This window comes from Rutidosis leptorrhynchoides, chromosome 1, assembly GCF_046630445.1.
Source record: "Rutidosis leptorrhynchoides isolate AG116_Rl617_1_P2 chromosome 1, CSIRO_AGI_Rlap_v1, whole genome shotgun sequence".
Classification (NCBI taxonomy): Eukaryota; Viridiplantae; Streptophyta; class Magnoliopsida; order Asterales; family Asteraceae; genus Rutidosis; species Rutidosis leptorrhynchoides.
In genome coordinates this window covers 438,874,694-438,899,484 of record NC_092333.1, presented here as the reverse complement: position 1 = coordinate 438,899,484, position 24,791 = coordinate 438,874,694, and the positions used below count along the sequence as shown (strand labels likewise).

General features: G+C 35.4%; 1 protein-coding gene across 1 annotated transcript; it reads left to right on the top strand.

Annotated features, from left to right (window-relative positions):
- The first annotated feature begins 7,877 nt into the window (after positions 1-7,877).
- LOC139902666 (exportin-2-like) lies at positions 7,878-24,772 on the top strand. The gene is made up of 2 exons (XM_071885274.1): positions 7,878-8,173; positions 23,371-24,772. Exons 1-2 carry the CDS (start codon positions 7,878-7,880, stop codon positions 24,770-24,772), a joined length of 1,698 nt encoding a protein of 565 aa, XP_071741375.1.
- The last annotated feature ends 19 nt before the right edge of the window (positions 24,773-24,791 follow it).

The following is a 24,791-nucleotide window of genomic DNA, read 5'->3' as shown; positions in this document are numbered from 1 at the left end:
CATAGTCAACGAATCATACTTAAGTCATATAACATGTTATCGCTCGTAATTTAGTAAATCGCATTTCCCGCATCTTAAAGTAAACCTTCGAAAATCATACGTCGTAAAGAGATACACTCATAGCACATAACACATAATTCATAAAATTATGATCAACTCCAGATCATAACTAGACTTAAAATAAATTCCAAAAAGTCCAGCAAAAGCCTCATACGTTAATTAAAAGTCCAATATCAGAAAGGCTCAAGTTCAGGTTCATTACAGAAAATTCTGCTCGCGCGTCAATTTTAAAACATTTTTCATAAAATATATAAAATAGATATTGAAGAACGGCCAATTGGTGTCATCTCAAGACATCTCAAAATTTAAGTGATAAAATAACCAGAAACATTAATTTAGCCAATTCGTACATATTTGCAAAACATTACAGACTCATCAGTTTCTGAACATCAATCGGACATATCATTTAGACGAACATATATCTCATGGCAAATCACGTTCTCTCAAGTTCTCATACAAATGAAACATGTCAATTAACATATAAAATAACATATTCCAGAAGTTCAAAGTCTAAATCAATACCTAGTTCATTCTAGAAATTTTTATGTAAACTTAAAAACAGATTCAGCATTCTTTACGAACCAAAACTTCGTTTGATCATATCGGAAGCTTCATATAACCTTTTAACGCAAATCTTTAGTCTAAATTGCATAAATTTTTACAAGGAATACAGTAGCATAACTTTCATAAGCTAAAACACAAAGCATGCAACTCAGAAAATTCGGATTTCATGCAAAACCTAACGAAAACTTCGATTAAGCACATCTTGATCATACGATAACGAAATCACGCAAAATCGGAGTCTAAAATTAATAAATTTTCGATATCTTTCTAATTAAACATATTACAAAGTCAGATTTCATGTCAACTTAATCAGATCATCAATAAATAAATTCGTTTTTCAATCAAACAACGTTAATTACGCAATCAATCAACAATTAACAACACTAGACACCATTAATTGAGCACTAGACTCTAATACACTATGTAATTGATAAAAAAACTGATTTATAGAGATTAGGGTTTACAATTATACCTTTCTAACACAATCAATCAACAATACTAGATGTAGATGTAACGAGCAACTTTGATCTTCAAAACTTATCCTAATTTTGAGTGATGATGGTGGTTATGGTGGGGGTGATGTCGACAGCCAACAAGGGGGAGAGGGGAGCAAAATCTCGGCCAAGAAAACAAATGGGGAGGGTTTACAAGTTTCCTTTTCCTTTTATACTTCTAGTTTAGGGCCTTAATCTAATCCACCACTAATCACATAGCCCAAATAAGAAATTAAGAGTCCAAAAGGGGTCCACTAGGGGGGGTCGGTCGAATGGCCTTCTCATGGGGTCTCGGGCTCGGTTTTCGTTAACTCTTGGTACGCGCGTGGTTCGTTTCGAGTGCCGTTAACCGTACCGGGTCTCCGGAACGTTAACTAGTCGTTGAAACGCAATCACCGAGTTTAATTCATTAAACTAATAATAAATTAAAAATAATAATTTCCTTAAAGTCAATAATTATCGAAAATAATTATTGTGTCGTTTTCCTGAGTCCCGTAAACTGAAAAGTCTTCTAGGCGATTAACCATATCGTAACGTTTTCTAATTCTTTCGCTAACCGAAATAAATCGTAAATTAATATAACATATTAATTCAAACATTCTTCTATTAGGTATGTATTTAATTTAATTAAATACACAAAGTTTAAATAATCACCGTTAAATACTTAACGGACAAGTAACGATAGTAAACGAAAAAAGTCGGGTTGTTACACATCGTCACTGACTCGAGTAAAAAACCTTCCACCCATTGGGATATCTATAAGATTGGAAGATGTAATAAACGAGTTGAATCTTCTTGCTCTACTATCGACAAAGACACTATTAAAGCGTTCCGAATCATTCCTAACTTCATTGAAATCCCCACAAAGGACCCACGCTTCATTACTATTCTCGATTAACTTTTCCAAACGTTCCCATAATATTTGTTTTTTTCCATCATCGTGTGGTCCATATACATTGATAACGTTGAGATTTGTTTTATTACTTTTCCAAACACCTCGAATACCAATAACAGACTCGAAATTCAAAATATCACGTGCTTCGAAATTGACATTATCCCAAATGAGCAATTGACCTCCCGATTTACCTATCATCTCCTTCTGAATAAAATCACAATTCGGTGAACCCCAAAGAGATTGAATCCAAAGTTGATTCACAGTGTGGAGTTTTGTTTCCTGAAGAGCAAGAAACATTGGTCTTTCTTTCATAATCAGACATTTCGTTGGCCCGAATTTGCTATCAAGCCCCGACCCGAAACCCCTTATATTATAGGACATAATAATCATGAAAATATAAAGAGCGAAAGTATTAAAACTACTGACTTAAAGAGCAGAAGGCTTCTTCTGCCACTTTAGTCCTAGTTTACATCCATATTCATACACACCTTCTGAGTTGAATGAGTTATACGAACATGAACCTCCAATGTTTGCCTTGGACTTGGTAGTTGGTGATGCACGAGTTGATTCTGAAGAAACTGACATCTTATTACTTTTCGAGGAATTCGCCTGCCTGTTACCCATCGCTTAAGTCTTTAAACTCACATAATTATCCAACTAAAGAAGATAATATCATATATGTCTATTTTAAACAATCAAGTAGATCATATATACCCATTCATTCATTAAAATAAGAATCGACTAAATGCGTATCTCATCAAACCTGATTTACACAACAAATTAATGTAGTGACCCGAACTTTTCCATGTTTATATATATATTAATTGAGATTGATATTTACATGATTAAATGTTTCCAACATGTTAAGCAATCAAACTTGTTAAGACTTGATTAATTGAAATATGTTTCATATAGACAATTGACCACCCAAGTTGACCGGTGATTCACGAACGTTAAAACGTGTAAAAACTATATGATGACATATATATGGATATATATATAGTTAACATGATACTATGATAAGTAAACATATCATTAAGTATATTAACAATGAACTACATATGTAAAAACAAGACTACTAACTTAATGATTTTTAAACGAGACATATATGTAACGATTATCGTTGTAAAGACATTTAATGTATATATATCATATTAAGAGATATTCATACATAATAATATCATGATAATATAATAATTTAAAATCTCATTTGATATTATAAACATTGGGTTAACAACATTTAACAAGATCGTTAACCTAAAGGTTTCAAAACAACACTTACATGTAACGACTAACGATGACTTAACGACTCAGTTAAAATGTATATACATGTACTGTTTTAATATGTATTTATACACTTTTTAAAGACTTCAATACACTTATCAAAATACTTCTACTTAACAAAAATGCTTACAATTACATCCTCGTTCAGTTTCATCAACAATTCTACTCGTATGCACCCGTATTCGTACTCGTACAATACACAGCTTTTAGATGTATCTACTATTGGTATATACACTCCAATGATCAGCTCTTAGCAGCCCATGTGAGTCACCTAACACATGTGGGAACCATCATTTGGCAACTAGCATGAAATATCTCATAAGATTACAAAAATATGAGTAATCATTCATGACTTATTTACATGAAAACAAAATTACATATCCTTTATATCTAATCCATACACCAACGACCAAAAACACCTACAAACACTTTCATTCTTCAATTTTCTTCATCTAATTGATCTCTCTCAAGTTCTATCTTCAAGTTCTAAGTGTTCTTCATATATTCTACAAGTTCTAGTTACATAAAATCAAGAATACTTTCAAGTTTGCTAGCTCACTTCCAATCTTGTAAGGTGATCATCCAACCTCAAGAAATCTTTGTTTCTTACAGTAGGTTATCATTCTAATACAAGGTAATAATCATATTCAAACTTTGGTTCAATTTCTATAACTATAACAATCTTATTTCAAGTGATGATCTTACTTGAACTTGTTTTCGTGTCATGATTCTGCTTCAAGAACTTCGAGCCATCCAAGGATCCATTGAAGCTAGATCCATTTTTCTCTTTTCCAGTAGGTTTATCCAAGTAACTTAAGGTAGTAATGATGTTCATAACATCATTCGATTCATACATATAAAGCTATCTTATTCGAAGGTTTAAACTTGTAATCACTAGAACATAGTTTAGTTAATTCTAAACTTGTTCGCAAACAAAAGTTAATCCTTCTAACTTGACTTTTAAAATCAACTAAACACATGTTCTATATCTATATGATATGCTAACTTAATGATTTAAAACCTGGAAACACGAAAAACACCGTAAAACCGGATTTACGCCGTCGTAGTAACACCGCGGGCTGTTTTGGGTTAGTTAATTAAAAACTATGATAAAATTTGATTTAAAAGTTGTTATTCTGAGAAAATGATTTTTATTATGAACATGAAACTATATCCAAAAATTATGGTTAAACTCAAAGTGAAAGTATGTTTTCTAAAATGGTCATCTAGACGTCGTTCTTTCGACTGAAATGACTACCTTTACAAAAACGACTTGTAACTTATTTTTCCGACTATAAACCTATACTTTTTATGTTTAGATTCATAAAATAGAGTTCAATATGAAACCATAGCAATTTGATTCACTCAAAACGGATTTAAAATGAAGAAGTTATGGGTAAAACAAGATTGGATAATTTTTCTCATTTTAGCTACGTGAAAATTGGTAACAAATCTATTCCAACCATAACTTAATCAACTTGTATTGTATATTATGTAATCTTGAGATACCATAGACACGTATACAATGTTTCGACCTATCATGTCGACACATCTATATATATTTCGGAACAACCATAGACACTCTATATGTGAATGTTGGAGTTAGCTATACAGGGTTGAGGTTGATTCCAAAATATATATAGTTTGAGTTGTGATCAATACTGAGATACGTATACACTGGGTCGTGGATTGATTCAAGATAATATTTATCGATTTATTTCTGTACATCTAACTGTGGACAACTAGTTGTAGGTTACTAACGAGGACAGCTGACTTAATAAACTTAAAACATCAAAATATATTAAAAGTGTTGTAAATATATTTTGAACATACTTTGATATATATGTATATATTGTTATAGGTTCGTGAATCAACCAGTGGCCAAGTCTTACTTCCCGACGAAGTAAAAATCTGTGAAAGTGAGTTATAGTCCCACTTTTAAAATCTAATATTTTTGGGATGAGAATACATGCAGGTTTTATAAATGATTTACAAAATAGACACAAGTACGAGAAACTACATTCTATGGTTGAATTATCGAAATCGAATATGCCCCTTTTTATTAAGTCTGGTAATCTAAGAATTAGGGAACAGACACCCTAATTGACGCGAATCCTAAAGATAGATCTATTGGGTTTAACAAACCCCATCCAAAGTACCGGATGCTTTAGTACTTCGAAATTTATATCATATCCGAAGGGTGTCCCGGAATGATGGGGATATTCTTATATATGCATCTTGTTAATGTCGGTTACCAGGTGTTCACCATATGAATGATTTTTATCTCTATGTATGGGATGTGAATTGAAATATGAAATCTTGTGGTCTATTATTATGATTTGATATATATAGGTTAAACCTATAACTCACCAACATTTTTGTTGACGTTTTAAGCATGTTTATTCTCAGGTGATTATTAAGAGCTTCCGCTGTCGCATACTTAAATAAGGACGAGATATGGAGTCCATGCTTGTATGATATTGTGTAAAAACTGCATTCAAGAAACTTATTTTGTTGTAACATATTTGTATTGTAAACCATTATGTAATGGTCGTGTGTAAACAGGATATTTTAGATTATCATTATTTGATAATCTACGTAAAGCTTTTTAAACCTTTATTGATGAATTAAAGGTTATGGTTTGTTTTAAAATGAATGCAGTCTTTGAAAAACGTCTCATATAGAGGTCAAAACCTCGCAACGAAATCAATTAATATGGAACGTTTTTAATCAATAAGAACGGTACATTTCAATTAACACCCCTGGCAACCTACAAATAAAACAATGAGTGTAACTTACATTTAGCGTATAAGCACTCCATCATTCCCTTCTCCAAGTCCAACTACATCAAACAAAATAAATTAAATGAATAAATATAATAATTCAATTCCAAATGATAAAAAGTAAGCATATATACAACTTCTGAATTACCATATAGCGTGAAAAGCATATTAAGCACTGAAATTTGCAGCTATCTTTGTGTGTTAATAAAAACTTACTTTATTTTGGATTGAGAAATTGATGAAGACGGTCCAACTGCCGTATTGTACGAAAAGAACATAGCAGACAGTGACGGAGCCAGGAAATTTTTTTACTGGGGGCGAATTTTTTTAGTAAGTCGTAGGGATTTTTTTGGGCAAAATACGAAGGTTTTGGGTCAAAATATGGAGGTTTTGTGACAAAATATGAAGGATTTGGGGCAAAAAAAAATTCCACTGAGGGCAAAATTAAAAGCCGAAAAAACTGGCAATAAAAATTGCAAATCGGGCACCCTGCCCCTTCTTTGGTCCGTCCATGATAGCAGAAGATACATATGGTCTAAATACCACAAATCACAAATCAAACAACGATATAAATACAACAATACAGACACATGTTAGTTTCCATGTGCCTCCTCCTGAAGCAGGTATCAAATGAAGAGTCTGATGAGGTTGATATTGAAGATTATCTTGTACTTTCTTTCAATTCATTTTTTTCATTTTTTTCACTTAATCACAATTATCGCATAAGTGGAATGCAGGAAACTTCGATTTTAAATGTTGAACTTCTTTAAAATACTAACTTCAAAGTAGTTGTAATAAATAAATTAGAATTATTAAAAAAATGAATTTACTAACTGTTAGTTTATTAAATGGGTATAATAATATATATATATATATATATATATATATATATATATATATATATATATATATATATATATATATATATATATATATATATATATATATATATGATGGTTTAAATGTTTAAAATGAACATATATTATATATATGATTTCTTTTAGTGGGAAAATATTCGAGTTTAAAGGTTAAAAATGAACATATATGATATTATACTATTTAGGCCTTCTCTAACGGGAGCGTGCTCCCCCAAGTGTTGGTCCAACACGCCATTAGCACACTACTAACAAGGCGTGTTGGTGTGTGTGTTGGCCGGCGTGTGTGTTTCAAGCACGTGATTAAATTATGGGGTGCTGAATTTTAATTGGTAGATTTTGTTTTCTTTTTTAATTTTTATTCACTTTTTCACCAAACTTTAATCAAATTTTAACACATCACTCAACAGTTCAACCCATTATTTCTCAGTTTACTAGCACACTCATAAAGCACCTCATCCCTAACCAGCAAAACAACACACTCTTAGGGTTAAAATGGTCTTATGCGGGTAACTGTGATTTTGAAGGTAAGAAGGACGTTTTTGAACTTTTTAGCAAATTTTTAATGGGCTCTCGGTCCAATACTCGTTGATCCCTCCTTTACTCGCATTTAAATTCTCACACACACGCTCACCCCAGTCTTATTTCTTCGTTCAATACTCGTTGATCCCTCCTTTACTCGCATTTAAATTCTCACACACACGCTCACCCCAGTCTTATTTCTTCGTTCATCGTCGTCTTCTGTAACTCAAACTAATTCCTTCTTTCAAACTCAGGTACGTTGTTTTTTTTTCCCCACTATTTTAACCCTAGAGATTATAACTTCAATCAATCTTCAAATCCATAACCAATTAGGTATATATAGCATATATATACGTACATCCTATTTCATAAATCTCTCATTAAATCCCTAGCTATAGACATGGAATGGAATCCACAAACCCTACAGTTTCTCTCCCAATGTTTCTCCGATACACTTTCAACTCAACCTGAACCTCGCCGCCGTGCCGAGAAAAATCTCTCCGACGCCGCCGATAACCCTAACTACGGACTCGCCGTTCTCCTCCTTGTTTCCGAACCTGCCGTCGATGAACAGATCCGTCAATGTGCTGCCGTTAACTTCAAAAATCATCTCAAATCACGGTGGATGCAATCGTCTGCTACACCGATTCCCGATGCTGAAAAGGAACAGATTAAACAGTTGATTGTTCCATTGATGTTATCTTGTAACACCCCAGCTTAACATGACCACAATATTGTCCGCTTTGCCCGCAGGCGCACGGCTTTTTTTTGGCAACCACACACGGGAAGCACTTTCCCAGGAGGTCACCCATCCTGGTAGTGCTCTTGGTCGAGCACGCTTAACCACAACGTACTCGCACATCCGCTCTGCCTGTGGTCCCAAAACGCGTTGTGTCATTTAAGCGTGAGTATTACCTTATAATCCCATGATCACTCATGTGTCGTTGGGGGTGGTGGGGCAAACCTCATCGAGGACGATGAGTCCTTGAGGGGGGGTGAATGTAACACCCTAGGCAAATCCCACATCGCCCACGGACATGAGTGATCATGGGATTATAAGGTAATACTCACGCTTAAATGACACAACGCGTTTTGGGATCACAGGCTGAGTAGAAATGTGAGTACCACCATGTTGAGTGGCGTAATAAGTGACATTGGGTAATATGGAACCCAAAGACCGAGCTCCTAAACCTCGGTATATGGTGAGAGAGCACATAATTCTAGGACAGGTGCCTTTTATGCCTGCTCATGTATTTTTCGATTCCGATGATAATGTAGTCATTATTGTGTTTAAACGGGTCAGAATTAAGGGACAAAGGGGCTGTCCAGATTTGGTTAAATGGGTAAAAAGTGATTAAAGTGTTGTTGTTTGGAAATTTGGACTTGGTACAAGTGTCAATAACTTTAGGGTGTTATTGGACTTGAATTACCACATGCAGTGGTGATGGGTCGAATCCTTTTTGGGTCAAGTGTAATAGGCGTTAAAATTGTACTTGTTTGTGGGCTAGAATTACCACCCTTAGTGGTAATTTGGTTGTGTCCATTTAAATGTCTAAATGGGAGGATTTTGGTGAGCAAGGTGGAAACCCTAGGCTAAGAGATGATGGTGTCGGATTCTCTTTTAGAGAATGCGTGTTTATGTGTTTATATTGAAATGTCCCGTTCTTATTGATTAAAAACGTTCCATATTAATTGATTTCGTTGCGAGGTTTTGACCTCTATATGAGACGTTTTTCAAAGACTGCATTCATTTTTAAAACAAACCATAACCTTTATGTCATAAATAAAGGTTTAAAAAGCTTTACGTAGATTATCAAATAATGATAATCTAAAATATCCTGTTTACACACGACCATTACATAATGGTTTACAATACAAATATGTTACATCGAAATCAGTTTCTTGAATGCAGTTTTTACACAATATCATACAAACATGGACTCCAAATCTTGTCCTTATTTTAGTATGCAACAGCGGAAGCTCTTAATATTCACCTGAGAATAAACATGCTTTAAACGTCAACAAAAATGTTGGTGAGTTATAGGTTTAACCTATATATATCAAATCGTAACAATAGACCACAAGATTTCATATTTCAATACACATCTCATACATAGAGATAAAAATCATTCATATGGTGAACACCTGGTAACCGACAATAACAAGATGCATATATAAGAATATCCCCATCATTCCGGGACACCCTTCGGATATGATATAAATTTCGAAGTACTAAAGCATCCGGTACTTTGGATGAGGTTTGTTAGGCCCAATAGATCTATCTTTAGGATTCGCGTCAATTAGGGTGTCTGTTCCCTAATTCTTAGATTACCAGACTTAATAAAAAGGGGCATATTCGATTTCGATAATTCAACCATAGAATGTAGTTTCACATACTTGTGTCTATTTTGTAAATCATTTATAAAACCTGCATGTATTCTCATCCCAAAAATATTAGATTTTAAAAGTGGGACTATAACTCACTTTCACAGATTTTTACTTCGTCGGGAAGTAAGACTTGGCCACTGGTTGATTCACGAACCTATAACAATATATACATATATATCAAAGTATGTTCAAAATATATTTACAACACTTTTAATATATTTTGATGTTTTAAGTTTATTAAGTCAGCTGTCTTCGTTAGTAACCTACAACTAGTTGTCCACAATTAGATGTACAGAAATAAATCGATAAATATTATCTTGAATCAATCCACGACCCAGTGTATACGTATCTCAGTATTGATCACAACTCAAACTATATATATTTTGGAATCAACCTCAACCCTGTATAGCTAACTCCAACATTCACATATAGAGTGTCTATGGTTGTTCCGAAATATATATAGATGTGTCGACATGATAGGTCGAAACATTGTATACGTGTCTATGGTATCTCAAGATTACATAATATACAATACAAGTTGATTAAGTTATGGTTGGAATAGATTTGTTACCAATTTTCACGTAGCTAAAATGAGAAAAATTATCCAATCTTGTTTTACCCATAACTTCTTCATTTTAAATCCGTTTTGAGTGAATCAAATTGCTATGGTTTCATATTGAACTCTATTTTATGAATCTAAACAGAAAAAGTATAGGTTTATAGTCGGAAAAATAAGTTACAAGTCGTTTTTGTAAAGGTAGTCATTTCAGTCGAAAGAACGACGTCTAGATGACCATTTTAGAAAACATACTTCCACTTTGAGTTTAACCATAATTTTTGGATATAGTTTCATGCTCATAATAAAAATCATTTTCTCAGAATAACAACTTTTAAATAAAAGTTTATCATAGTTTTTAATTAACTAACCCAAAACAGCCCGCGGTGTTACTACGACGGCGTAAATCCGGTTTTACGGTGTTTTTCGTGTTTCCAGGTTTTAAATCATTAAGTTAGCATATCATATAGATATAGAACATGTGTTTAGTTGATTTTAAAAGTCAAGTTAGAAGGATTAACTTTTGTTTGCGAACAAGTTTAGAATTAACTAAACTATGTTCTAGTGATTACAAGTTTAAACCTTCGAATAAGATAGCTTTATATGTATGAATCGAATGATGTTATGAACATCATTACTACCTTAATTTCCTTGGATAAACCTACTGGAAAAGAGAAAAATGGATCTAGCTTCAATGGATCCTTGGATGGCTCGAAGTTCTTGAAGCAGAATCATGACACGAAAACAAGTTCAAGTAAGATCATCACTTGAAATAAGATTGTTATAGTTATAGAAATTGAACCAAAGTTTGAATATGATTATTACCTTGTATTAGAATGATAACCTACTGTAAGAAACAAAGATTTCTTGAGGTTGGATGATCACCTTACAAGATTGGAAGTGAGCTAGCAAACTTGAAAGTATTCTTGATTTTATGAAACTAGAACTTTTGGAATTTATGAAGAACACTTAGAACTTGAAGATAGAACTTGAGAGAGATCAATTAGATGAAGAAAATTGAAGAATGAAAGTGTTTGTAGGTGTTTTTGGTCGTTGGTGTATGGATTAGATATAAAGGATATGTAATTTTGTTTTCATGTAAATAAGTCATGAATGATTACTCATATTTTTGTAATTTTATGAGATATTTCATGCTAGTTGCCAAATGATGGTTCCCACATGTGTTAGGTGACTCACATGGGCTGCTAAGAGCTGATCATTGGAGTGTATATACCAATAGTACATACATCTAAAAGCTGTGTATTGTACGAGTACGAATACGGGTGCATACGAGTAGAATTGTTGATGAAACTGAACGAGGATGTAATTGTAAGCATTTTTGTTAAGTAGAAGTATTTTGATAAGTGTATTGAAGTCTTTCAAAAGTGTATAAATACATATTAAAACACTACATGTATATACATTTTAACTGAGTCGTTAAGTCATCGTTAGTCGTTACATGTAAGTGTTGTTTTGAAACCTTTAGGTTAACGATCTTGTTAAATGTTGTTAACCCAATGTTTATAATATCAAATGAGATTTTAAATTATTATATTATCATGATATTATCATGTATGAATATATCTTAATATGATATATATACATTAAATGTCTTTACAACGATAATCGTTACATATATGTCTTGTTTAAAAATCATTAAGTTAGTAGTCTTGTTTTTACATATGTAGTTCATTGTTAATATACTTAATGATATGTTTACTTATCATAGTATCATGTTAACTATATATATATCCATATATATGTCATCATATAGTTTTTACAAGTTTTAACGTTCGTGAATCACCGGTCAACTTGGGTGGTCAATTGTCTATATGAAACATATTTCAATTAATCAAGTCTTAACAAGTTTGATTGCTTAACATGTTGGAAACATTTAATCATGTAAATATCAATCTCAATTAATATATATAAACATGGAAAAGTTCGGGTCACTACAGTACCTACCCGTTAAATAAATTTCGTCCCGAAATTTTAAGCTGTTGAAGGTGTTGACGAATCTTCTGGAAATAGATGCGGGTATTTCTTCTTCATCTGATCTTCACGCTCCCAGGTGAACTCGGGTCCTCTACGAGCATTCCATCGAACCTTAACAATTGGTATCTTGTTTTGCTTAAGTCTTTTAACCTCACGATCCATTATTTCGACGGGTTCTTCGATGAATTGAAGTTTTTCGTTGATTTGGATTTCATCTAACGGAATAGTGAGATCTTCTTTAGCAAAACATTTCTTTAAATTCGAGACGTGGAAAGTGTTATGTACAGCCACGAGTTGTTGAGGTAACTCTAGTCGGTAAGCTACTGGTCCGACACGATCAATAATCTTGAATGGTCCAATATACCTTGGATTTAATTTCCCTCGTTTACCAAATCGAACAACGCCTTTCCAAGGTGCAACTTTAAGCATGACCATCTCTCCAATTTCAAATTCTATATCTTTTCTTTTAATGTCAGCGTAGCTCTTTTGTCGACTTTGGGCGGTTTTCAACCGTTGTTGAATTTGGATGATCTTCTCGGTAGTTTCTTGTATAATCTCCGGACCCGTAATCTGTCTATCCCCCACTTCACTCCAACAAATCGGAGACCTGCACTTTCTACCATAAAGTGCTTCAAACGGCGCCATCTCAATGCTTGAATGGTAGCTGTTGTTGTAGGAAAATTCTGCTAACGGTAGATGTCGATCCCAACTATTTCCGAAATCAATAACACATGCTCGTAGCATGTCTTCAAGCGTTTGTATCGTCCTTTCGCTCTGCCCATCAGTTTGTGGATGATAGGCAGTACTCATGTCTAGACGAGTTCCTAATGCTTGCTGTAATGTCTGCCAGAATCTTGAAATAAATCTGCCATCCCTATCAGAGATAATAGAGATTGGTATTCCATGTCTGGAGACGACTTCCTTCAAATACAGTCGTGCTAACTTCTCCATCTTGTCATCTTCTCTTATTGGTAGGAAGTGTGCTGATTTGGTGAGACGATCAACTATTACCCAAATAGTATCAAAACCACTTGCAGTCCTTGGCAATTTAGTGATGAAATCCATGGTAATGTTTTCCCATTTCCATTCCGGGATTTCGGGTTGTTGAAGTAGACCTGATGGTTTCTGATGCTCAGCTTTGACCTTAGAACACGTCAAACATTCTCCTACGTATTTAGCAACATCGGCTTTCATACCCGGCCACCAAAAATGTTTCTTGAGATCCTTGTACATCTTCCCCGTTCCAGGATGTATTGAGTATCTGGTTTTATGAGCTTCTCTAAGTACCATTTCTCTCATATCTCCAAATTTTGGTACCCAAATCCTTTCAGCCCTATACCGGGTTCCGTCTTCCCGAATATTAAGATGCTTCTCCGATCCTTTGGGTATTTCATTCTTTAAATTTCCCTCTTTTAAAACTCCTTGTTGCGCCTCCTTTATTTGAGTAGTAATGTTATTATGAATCATTATATTCATAGATTTTACTCGAATGGGTTCTCTGTCCTTCCTGCTCAAGGCATCGGCTACCACATTTGCCTTCCCCGGGTGGTAACGAATCTCAAAGTCGTAATCATTCAATAATTCAATCCACCTACGCTGCCTCATATTCAGTTGTTTCTGATTAAATATGTGTTGAAGACTTTTGTGGTCGGTATATATAATACTTTTGACCCCATATAAGTAGTGCCTCCAAGTCTTTAATGCAAAAACAACCGCACCTAATTCCAAATCATGCGTCGTATAATTTTGTTCGTGAATCTTCAATTGTCTAGACGCATAAGCAATCACCTTCGTTCGTTGCATTAATACACAACCGAGACCTTGCTTTGATGCATCACAATAAATCACAAAATCATCATTCCCTTCAGGCAATGACAATATAGGTGCCGTAGTTAGCTTTTTCTTCAATAACTGAAACGCTTTCTCTTGTTCATCCTTCCATTCAAATTTCTTCCCTTTATGCGTTAATGCAGTCAAGGGTTTTGCTATTCTGGAAAAGTCTTGGATGAACCTTCTGTAGTAACCAGCTAGTCCTAAAAACTGGCGTATGTGTTTCGGAGTTTTCGGGGTTTCCCACTTTTCAACAGTTTCTATCTTTGCCGGATCCACCTTAATACCTTCTTTGTTCACTATGTGACCGAGGAATTGAACTTCTTCCAACCAAAATGCACACTTTGAAAACTTAGCGTACAATTCTTCCTTCCTCAATACTTCTAACACCTTTCTCAAATGTTCACCGTGTTCTTGGTCATTCTTTGAGTAAATAAGTATGTCATCAATGAAAACAATGACAAACTTGTCAAGGTATGGTCCACACACTCGGTTCATAAGGTCCATGAACACAGCTGGTGCATTAGTTAAACCAAACGGCATGACCATAAACTCGTAATGACCGTAACGTGTTCTGAAAGCAGTCTTTGGAATATCATCTTCTTTCACCCGCATTTGATGATACCCGGAACGTAAGTCAATCTTTGAATAAACAGACGAGCCTTGTAGTTGATCAAATAAGTCGTCGATTCTCGGTAGTGGGTAGCGGTTCTTGATGGTAAGTTTGTTCAACTCTCGGTAGTCGATACACAACCTGAATGTACCATCTTTCTTCTTGACAAACAAAACAGGAGCTCCCCACGGTGATGTGCTTGGTCGAATGAAACCACGCTCTAAAAGTTCTTGTAATTGGCTTTGCAGTTCTTTCATCTCGCTGGGTGCGAGTCTGTAAGGAGCACGAGCTATTGGTGCAGCTCCTGGTACAAGATCTATTTGAAATTCAACGGATCGATGTGGGGGTAATCCCGGTAATTCTTTCGGAAATACATCGGGAAATTCTTTTGCAATGGGAACATCATTGATGCTCTTTTCTTCAGTTTGTACTTTCTCGACGTGTGCTAGAACAGCATAGCAACCTTTTCTTATTAGTTTTTGTGCCTTCAAATTACTAATAAGATGTAGCTTCGTGTTGCCCTTTTCTCCGTACACCATTAAGGGTTTTCCTTTTTCTCGTATAATGCGAATTGCATTTTTGTAACAAACGATCTCCGCTTTCACTTCTTTCAACCAGTCCATACCGATTATCACATCAAAACTCCCTAACTCTACTGGTATCAAATCAATCTTAAATGTTTCGCTAACCAGTTTAATTTCTCGATTCCGACATATATTATCTGCTGAAATTAATTTACCATTTGCTAATTCGAGTAAAAATTTACTATCCAAAGGCGTCAATGGACAACTTAATTTAGCACAAAAATCTCTACTCATATAGCTTCTATCCGCACCCGAATCAAATAAAACGTAAGCAGATTTATTGTCAATAAGAAACGTACCCGTAACAAGCTCCGGGTCTTCCTGTGCCTCTACCGCATTAATATTGAAAACTCTTCCACGGCCTTGTCCATTCGTGTTCTCCTGGTTCGGGCAATTTCTAATAATGTGGCCTGGTTTTCCACATTTATAACAAACTACATTGGCATAACTTGCTCCGACACTACTTGCTCCGCCATTACTCGTTCCGACACCATTTGTTCCTTTCGTTCTATTAACCCCTGGTCCATAGACCTCACACTTCGCCGCGCTATGACCATTTCTTTTACACTTGTTGCAAAATTTGGTGCAGAACCCCGAGTGATTCTTTTCACACCTTTGCCATAGCTGCTTCTGATTGTTGTTGTTGTTGCGGTTATTATTGTTGTTGGGATGATTGTTGTAGTTGCTGTTGTTGTTGTTGTTGTTGTTGGGCCGTTTGTTGTAGTTGCGATTGATGTTGCGATTGTTGGGATAATTGTTGCGATCATTGTTGTAATTGCTGTTGTTGTTGTATTGGTGATTCTTATCATCGTTTTCCTCCCACTTTCTTTTGACTTGCTTCACATTGGCCTCTTCAGCAGTCTGTTCTTTAATTCTTTCTTCAATCTGGTTTACTAGTTTGTGAGCCATTCTACATGCCTGTTGTATGGAGGCGGGCTCGTGTGAACTTATATCTTCTTGGATTCTTTCCGGTAATCCTTTCACAAACGCGTCGATCTTCTCTTCCTCATCTTCGAATGCTCCCGGACACAATAGGCACAATTCTGTGAATCGTCTTTCGTACGTGGTAATATCAAATCCTTGGGTTCGTAACCCTCTAAGTTCTGTCTTGAGCTTATTGATCTCGGTTCTGGGACGGTACTTCTCGTTCATCAAGTGCTTGAATGCTGACCACGGTAGTGCGTACGCATCATCTTGTCCCACTTGCTCTAGATAGGTATTCCACCATGTTAACGCAGAACCTGTGAAGGTATGCGTAGCGTACTTCACTTTGTCCTCTTCAGTACACTTACTTATGGCAAACACCGATTCAACCTTCTCGGTCCACCGTTTCAATCCGATCGGTCCTTCGGTTCCATCAAATTCCAAAGGTTTGCAGGCAGTGAATTCTTTGTAGGTGCATCCTACACGATTTCCTGTACTGCTAGATCCAAGGTTATTGTTGGTATGTAGCGCAGCCTGTACTGCGGCTATGTTTGAAGCTAGAAAAGTACGGAATTCCTCTTCATTCATATTCACGGTGTGTCGAGTAGTCGGTGCCATTTCCTTCAAAATAGTTAAATGGAACAAGTTAATCATACAGAATATTAAGAGTAGTTAATAGTATTTCGTAGCATAATATGAACTCATTTATAAAAGCTTTTTCTTCATATTAGCGTTTTATAAGTTTAAATTCGGGTAGTACCTACCCGTTAAGTTCATACTTAGTAGCTAATATACAATTCAACTACTACAATTCTATATGAAAAACTGATTATAATAATATTTCGCGTTCAAACTTTTATACAATATTTTACAAACTTACAATACCGCTTATTTTACATAAAGCATGAAATATAGCACACAATAACTTTGATACAAGATAGTTGTGAAGACAATTCTAGCTAGTACACAAGTCGTTCAGCAAAGGCAATAAAGACACGTAATTCATACGTCCAGAAACAAGTCATGCATTCTGGTTTTACTAGGACTACTTCCCATCCTTGGTCTTGTGCAACATAACCGTTATGGCCGTTGATAAGACAGCGTGTTGTAACGTCATCAAAGGGACGAGGGTTACGTAATGTCCAACAGTCCCGTAATAATCTAAAAACCTCATTTCTTACCCCAATTACCGACTCCGTAACTTGTGGAAACGTTTTGTTTAATAGTTGTAGCCCGATGTTCTTGTTCTCACTTTGGTGAGAAGCGAACATTACTAATCCGTAAGCATAACATGCTTCTTTATGTTGCATGTTAGCCGCTTTTTCTAAATCACGAAGTCCAATATTCGGATATATTGAGTCAAAATAATTTCTTAACCCGTTGCGTAAAATAGCATTTGGGTTCCCCGCAATATATGCGTCAAAGTAAACACATCGTAACTTATGGGTTTCCCAATGTGATATCCCCCATCTTTCAAACGAAAGTCTCTTATAAACCAAGACATTCTTGGAACGTTCTTCGAATGTCTTACAAACTGATCTCGCCTTAAATAGTTGTGCCGAAGAATTCTGGCCGACTCTAGACAAGATTTCATCAATCATGTCTCCGGGTAGGTCTCTTAAAATATTGGGTTGTCTATCCATTTTGTGTTTTTAAACTGTAAAATAGACAAGAGTTAGTTTCATAAAAAAATACTTATTAATACAAGCAATTTTTACATATATCATAAAGCATAAGAACACTATATTACATATATTACACCACACGAATACAACTATCTTATTCCGACTCGCTCATTTCTTCTTCTTCGGTTTTGGTTCGTTTTGCCAAGTTTCTAGGGATATATGATGTTCCCCTAATATGAGCCATCGTTGTCCACATTGGTTTAGAAAAACCTGGTGGTTTAGAGGTTCCCGGGTCATTGTTACAACTTAAGGACTTCGGGGGTTGACGATACATATAAAGTTCATCGGGGTTGGAATTAGATTTCTCTATTTTTATGCCCTTTCCCTTATTATTTTCTTTTGCCTTTTTAAATTCAGTTGGGGTAATTTCTATAACATCATCGGAATTCTCGTCGGAATCCGATTCATCGGAGAATTGGTAATCCTCCCAATATTTTGCTTCCTTGGCGGAAACACCATTGACCATAATTAACTTTGGTAGGTTGGTTGAGGATTTTCTTTTACTTAACCGTTTTATTATTTCCCCCACCGGTTCTATTTCTTCATCCGGTTCCGATTCTTCTTCCGGTTCCGATTCTTCTTCCGGTTCCGACTCTTCTTCCGGTTCCTCTTCGGGAACTTGTGAATCAGTCCACAAATCATTCCAATTTACATTTGACTCTTCATTATTATTAGGTGAGTCAATGGGACTTGTTCTAGAGGTAGACATCTATCACATAATATCAAACACGTTAAGAGATTAATATATCACATAATATTCATATGTTAAAAATATATAGTTTCCAACAAAAATGTTAAGCAATCATTTTTAAAGAAAACACGGTCGAAGTCCAGACTCACTAATGCATCCTAACAAACTCGATAAGACACACTAATGCAAATTTTCTGGTTCTCTAAGACCAACGCTCGGATACCAACTGAAATGTCCCGTTCTTATTGATTAAAAACGTTCCATATTAATTGATTTCGTTGCGAGGTTTTGACCTCTATATGAGACGTTTTTCAAAGACTGCATTCATTTTTAAAACAAACCATAACCTTTATGTCATAAATAAAGGTTTAAAAAGCTTTACGTAGATTATCAAATAATGATAATCTAAAATATCCTGTTTACACACGACCATTACATAATGGTTTACAATACAAATATGTTACATCGAAATCAGTTTCTTGAATGCAGTTTTTACACAATATCATACAAACATGGACTCCAAATCTTGTCCTTATTTTAGTATGCAACAGCGGAAGCTCTTAATATTCACCTGAGAATAAACATGCTTTAAACGTCAACAAAAATGTTGGTGAGTTATAGGTTTAACCTATATATATCAAATCGTAACAATAGACCACAAGATTTCATATTTCAATACACATCTCATACATAGAGATAAAAATCATTCATATGGTGAACACCTGGTAACCGACAATAACAAGATGCATATATAAGAATATCCCCATCATTCCGGGACACCCTTCGGATATGATATAAATTTCGAAGTACTAAAGCATCCGGTACTTTGGATGGGGTTTGTTAGGCCCAATAGATCTATCTTTAGGATTCGCGTCAATTAGGGTGTCTGTTCCCTAATTCTTAGATTACCAGACTTAATAAAAAGGGGCATATTCGATTTCGATAATTCAACCATAGAATGTAGTTTCACATACTTGTGTCTATTTTGTAAATCATTTATAAAACCTGCATGTATTCTCATCCCAAAAATATTAGATTTTAAAAGTGGGACTATAACTCACTTTCACAGATTTTTACTTCGTCGGGAAGTAAGACTTGGCCACTGGTTGATTCACGAACCTATAACAATATATACATATATATCAAAGTATGTTCAAAATATATTTACAACACTTTTAATATATTTTGATGTTTTAAGTTTATTAAGTCAGCTGTCTTCGTTAGTAACCTACAACTAGTTGTCCACAATTAGATGTACAGAAATAAATCGATAAATATTATCTTGAATCAATCCACGACCCAGTGTATACGTATCTCAGTATTGATCACAACTCAAACTATATATATTTTGGAATCAACCTCAACCCTGTATAGCTAACTCCAACATTCACATATAGAGTGTCTATGGTTGTTCCGAAATATATATAGATGTGTCGACATGATAGGTCGAAACATTGTATACGTGTCTATGGTATCTCAAGATTACATAATATACAATACAAGTTGATTAAGTTATGGTTGGAATAGATTTGTTACCAATTTTCACGTAGCTAAAATGAGAAAAATTATCCAATCTTGTTTTACCCATAACTTCTTCATTTTAAATCCGTTTTGAGTGAATCAAATTGCTATGGTTTCATATTGAACTCTATTTTATGAATCTAAACAGAAAAAGTATAGGTTTATAGTCGGAAAAATAAGTTACAAGTCGTTTTTGTAAAGGTAGTCATTTCAGTCGAAAGAACGACGTCTAGATGACCATTTTAGAAAACATACTTCCACTTTGAGTTTAACCATAATTTTTGGATATAGTTTCATGCTCATAATAAAAATCATTTTCTCAGAATAACAACTTTTAAATAAAAGTTTATCATAGTTTTTAATTAACTAACCCAAAACAGCCCGCGGTGTTACTACGACGGCGTAAATCCGGTTTTACGGTGTTTTTCGTGTTTCCAGGTTTTAAATCATTAAGTTAGCATATCATATAGATATAGAACATGTGTTTAGTTGATTTTAAAAGTCAAGTTAGAAGGATTAACTTTTGTTTGCGAACAAGTTTAGAATTAACTAAACTATGTTCTAGTGATTACAAGTTTAAACCTTCGAATAAGATAGCTTTATATGTATGAATCGAATGATGTTATGAACATCATTACTACCTTAATTTCCTTGGATAAACCTACTGGAAAAGAGAAAAATGGATCTAGCTTCAATGGATCCTTGGATGGCTCGAAGTTCTTGAAGCAGAATCATGACACGAAAACAAGTTCAAGTAAGATCATCACTTGAAATAAGATTGTTATAGTTATAGAAATTGAACCAAAGTTTGAATATGATTATTACCTTGTATTAGAATGATAACCTACTGTAAGAAACAAAGATTTCTTGAGGTTGGATGATCACCTTACAAGATTGGAAGTGAGCTAGCAAACTTGAAAGTATTCTTGATTTTATGAAACTAGAACTTTTGGAATTTATGAAGAACACTTAGAACTTGAAGATAGAACTTGAGAGAGATCAATTAGATGAAGAAAATTGAAGAATGAAAGTGTTTGTAGGTGTTTTTGGTCGTTGGTGTATGGATTAGATATAAAGGATATGTAATTTTGTTTTCATGTAAATAAGTCATGAATGATTACTCATATTTTTGTAATTTTATGAGATATTTCATGCTAGTTGCCAAATGATGGTTCCCACATGTGTTAGGTGACTCACATGGGCTGCTAAGAGCTGATCATTGGAGTGTATATACCAATAGTACATACATCTAAAAGCTGTGTATTGTACGAGTACGAATACGGGTGCATACGAGTAGAATTGTTGATGAAACTGAACGAGGATGTAATTGTAAGCATTTTTGTTAAGTAGAAGTATTTTGATAAGTGTATTGAAGTCTTTCAAAAGTGTATAAATACATATTAAAACACTACATGTATATACATTTTAACTGAGTCGTTAAGTCATCGTTAGTCGTTACATGTAAGTGTTGTTTTGAAACCTTTAGGTTAACGATCTTGTTAAATGTTGTTAACCCAATGTTTATAATATCAAATGAGATTTTAAATTATTATATTATCATGATATTATCATGTATGAATATATCTTAATATGATATATATACATTAAATGTCTTTACAACGATAATCGTTACATATATGTCTTGTTTAAAAATCATTAAGTTAGTAGTCTTGTTTTTACATATGTAGTTCATTGTTAATATACTTAATGATATGTTTACTTATCATAGTATCATGTTAACTATATATATATCCATATATATGTCATCATATAGTTTTTACAAGTTTTAACGTTCGTGAATCACCGGTCAACTTGGGTGGTCAATTGTCTATATGAAACATATTTCAATTAATCAAGTCTTAACAAGTTTGATTGCTTAACATGTTGGAAACATTTAATCATGTAAATATCAATCTCAATTAATATATATAAACATGGAAAAGTTCGGGTCACTACATATATGTCTATGTGTTGTATAGGTAAATACTTGCTCGGATGTGTTGATGGCGGTTGTGCTTCCAAGTTACTTGTTGCGCGTTATCAAGGTGAGTATTACCTTATAATCCCATGATCACTCATGTCCGTAGGCGATGTGGGATTTGCCTAGGGTGTTACATTGTTAGGAATCGAGGAGAGTTGGATGAACGTGACATTGTTAGGAAATATTTGGTGGTGATTTAGGAGTCAGGTAATGGTTCCTAGAGTGCGTTCCTAGAGTGCGTTGGTCTAAGGTGTTGTGTTTGTTATCACCTTAGGAGTATAGTGAATCGAGGAGAGTTATGGTAAACATAGACATTTATGGCGAGTACGTATACTTGTGAGATTGGTGCATTCGTAGTCACCCTAAGTAGCGGGTGCAATGTCGAGATTGATATGATGAGAGTCTTCTACCGTAACTAGGATGACCGTGGTGGGTGTGTGGCGTAGACTTGGGATCCGGTACTGGGATCCAACAAGTCTCGTGGGATGCAACAAGTCTCGTGATAGTAGTAAGTGTTATAACCTGGCTCTGATACCATTCTGTAACACTCCAGCTTAACATGATCACAATATTGTCCGCTTTACCCGCACGCGCACGGCTTTTTCTTGGCGACCACACACGAGAAACACTTTCCCAGGAGGTCACCCATCCTGGTAGTGCTCTCGCCCGAGCACGCTTAACTGCAGCGTACTCACACATCTGCTCAGCCTGTGGTCCCAAAACGCGTTGTGTCATTTAAGCGTGAGTATTACCTTATAATCCCATGATCACTCATGTGTCGTTGGGGGTGGTGGGGCAAACCTCATCGAGGACGATGAGTCCCTGAGGGGGGGTGAATGTAACACCCTAGGCAAATCCCACATCGCCTACGAACATGAGTGATCATGGGATTATAAGGTAATACTCACGCTTAAATGACACAACGCGTTTTGGGACCACAGGCTGAGCAGATGTGTGAGTACGCTGCAGTTAAGCGTGCTCGAGCGAGAGCACTACCAGGATGGGTGACCTCCTGGGAAAGTGTTTCTCGTGTGTGGTCGCCAAGAAAAAGCCGTGCGCGTGCGGGTAAAGCGGACAATATTGTGGTCATGTTAAGCTGGGGTGTTACATATCTGCTACACCTAGGATACAGGCACAGCTTAGCGAAGCGCTAGCCGTGATTGGAAACCATGATTTTCCTAAGTTATGGCCCGCTTTGCTTCCTGAACTTAGGTCTAGTCTTGAGAGAGCTATCAATGGTAATGATTTTGCTTCTGTTAATGGTATTCTTGCCACTGTTAACTCACTGTTTAAGAAATTTAGGTATTTGTATAAGAGTGATCCTGTTTTGCTTGATGTGAAATATTGTTTGGATAATTTTGCTGCACCATTGTTGAGTACCGTTGAGAGTATTTCGGGGAGGATAAGTGCTGCTGCGGTGAGTCCTGCAACGCTTCGTCAGTTGATTGGAGCTCAAAGGCTTTGTTGCAGAATATTCTATTCTTTGAACAAAATGGATTTGCCTGCGTTTTTTGAGGATAATGCTGATAAGTGGATGAGTGAGTTCATGAATTATCTTACTGTTAGGCATCCGGTTGTTGAAGATAGTGGTGCTGATGGTGTTGCGCTTGTTGATGGGCTGCGTGCAGCTGTTTGTGATAACATTAGTCATTACATGGAGCATGAGGAAGAGTTGTTTCAGAAGTATTTGAGTGCGTTTGTGAAAGCTGTTTGGAGTCTTCTCGTAGTTGTTTCTGCGTCTCCAAGTCGTGTACGATTGACTGTGACTGCTATCAAGTTTTTGACTATTGTCAGTACGAGTGTTCACCATGCGTCGTTTTCCGGGGATGAGATATTGCAGCAGATTACGCAGAGTATTGTAATTCCTAATGTAATGTTAAGGGATGAGGATGAGGAGCTGTTTGAAATGAACTATGTTGAGTTTATAAGACGAGATATGGAAGGAAGTGATATTGATACAAGGCGAAGGATTGCATGTGAACTTCTTAAGGGCATTGCAGGAAATTACAAAGTAAAAATCACTGAAAGGGTTTCAGCACAGATTAGTAGCTGTTTGGCGTTGTTTGCTGAAAACCCCACTGCTAATTGGAAGTACAAAGATTGTGCCATTTACTTGGTTGTTTCTCTTGCGACAAAAAAGGCAGGTGGTGCTTCAGTCTTAACTGATCTTGTAGATGTTGAAAGTTTTTTCAGATCAGTTATTGTGCCAGAGTTACAAGGGCAAGATGTCAATGCGTTTCCTATGTTGAAGGCAGGTGCATTGAAGTTTTTCACTACGTTTAGGGTCCTGATTCCGAAACCAATTGCAATGGCCCTTCTAGGTGACGTGGTTCGTTTCCTTGGTTCGGATAATAATGTTGTTCATTCTTATGCTGCTAGTTGTATCGAAAAGCTTTTGCTCGTCAAGGATAACGGTGTACAAGCAAGATATACTGCACAGGACATTGGCCCGATTTTGCCAGCACTGATGACAAATCTTTTTAGTGCTTTGGAGAAACCCGAGTCTGAGGAAAATAGTATATTATGAGGTGCATAATGCGTGTTCT

Excerpts from the sequence above, each read along its gene's own strand:
- LOC139902666 (XM_071885274.1), top strand. The coding sequence starts at position 7,878 with ATGGAATGGAATCCACAAACCCTACAGTTTCTCTCCCAATGTTTCTCC. Across the intron at positions 8,174-23,370 it reads CAGTTGATTGTTCCATTGAT|GATACAGGCACAGCTTAGCG; the intron begins GTTATCTTGTAA and ends TGCTACACCTAG.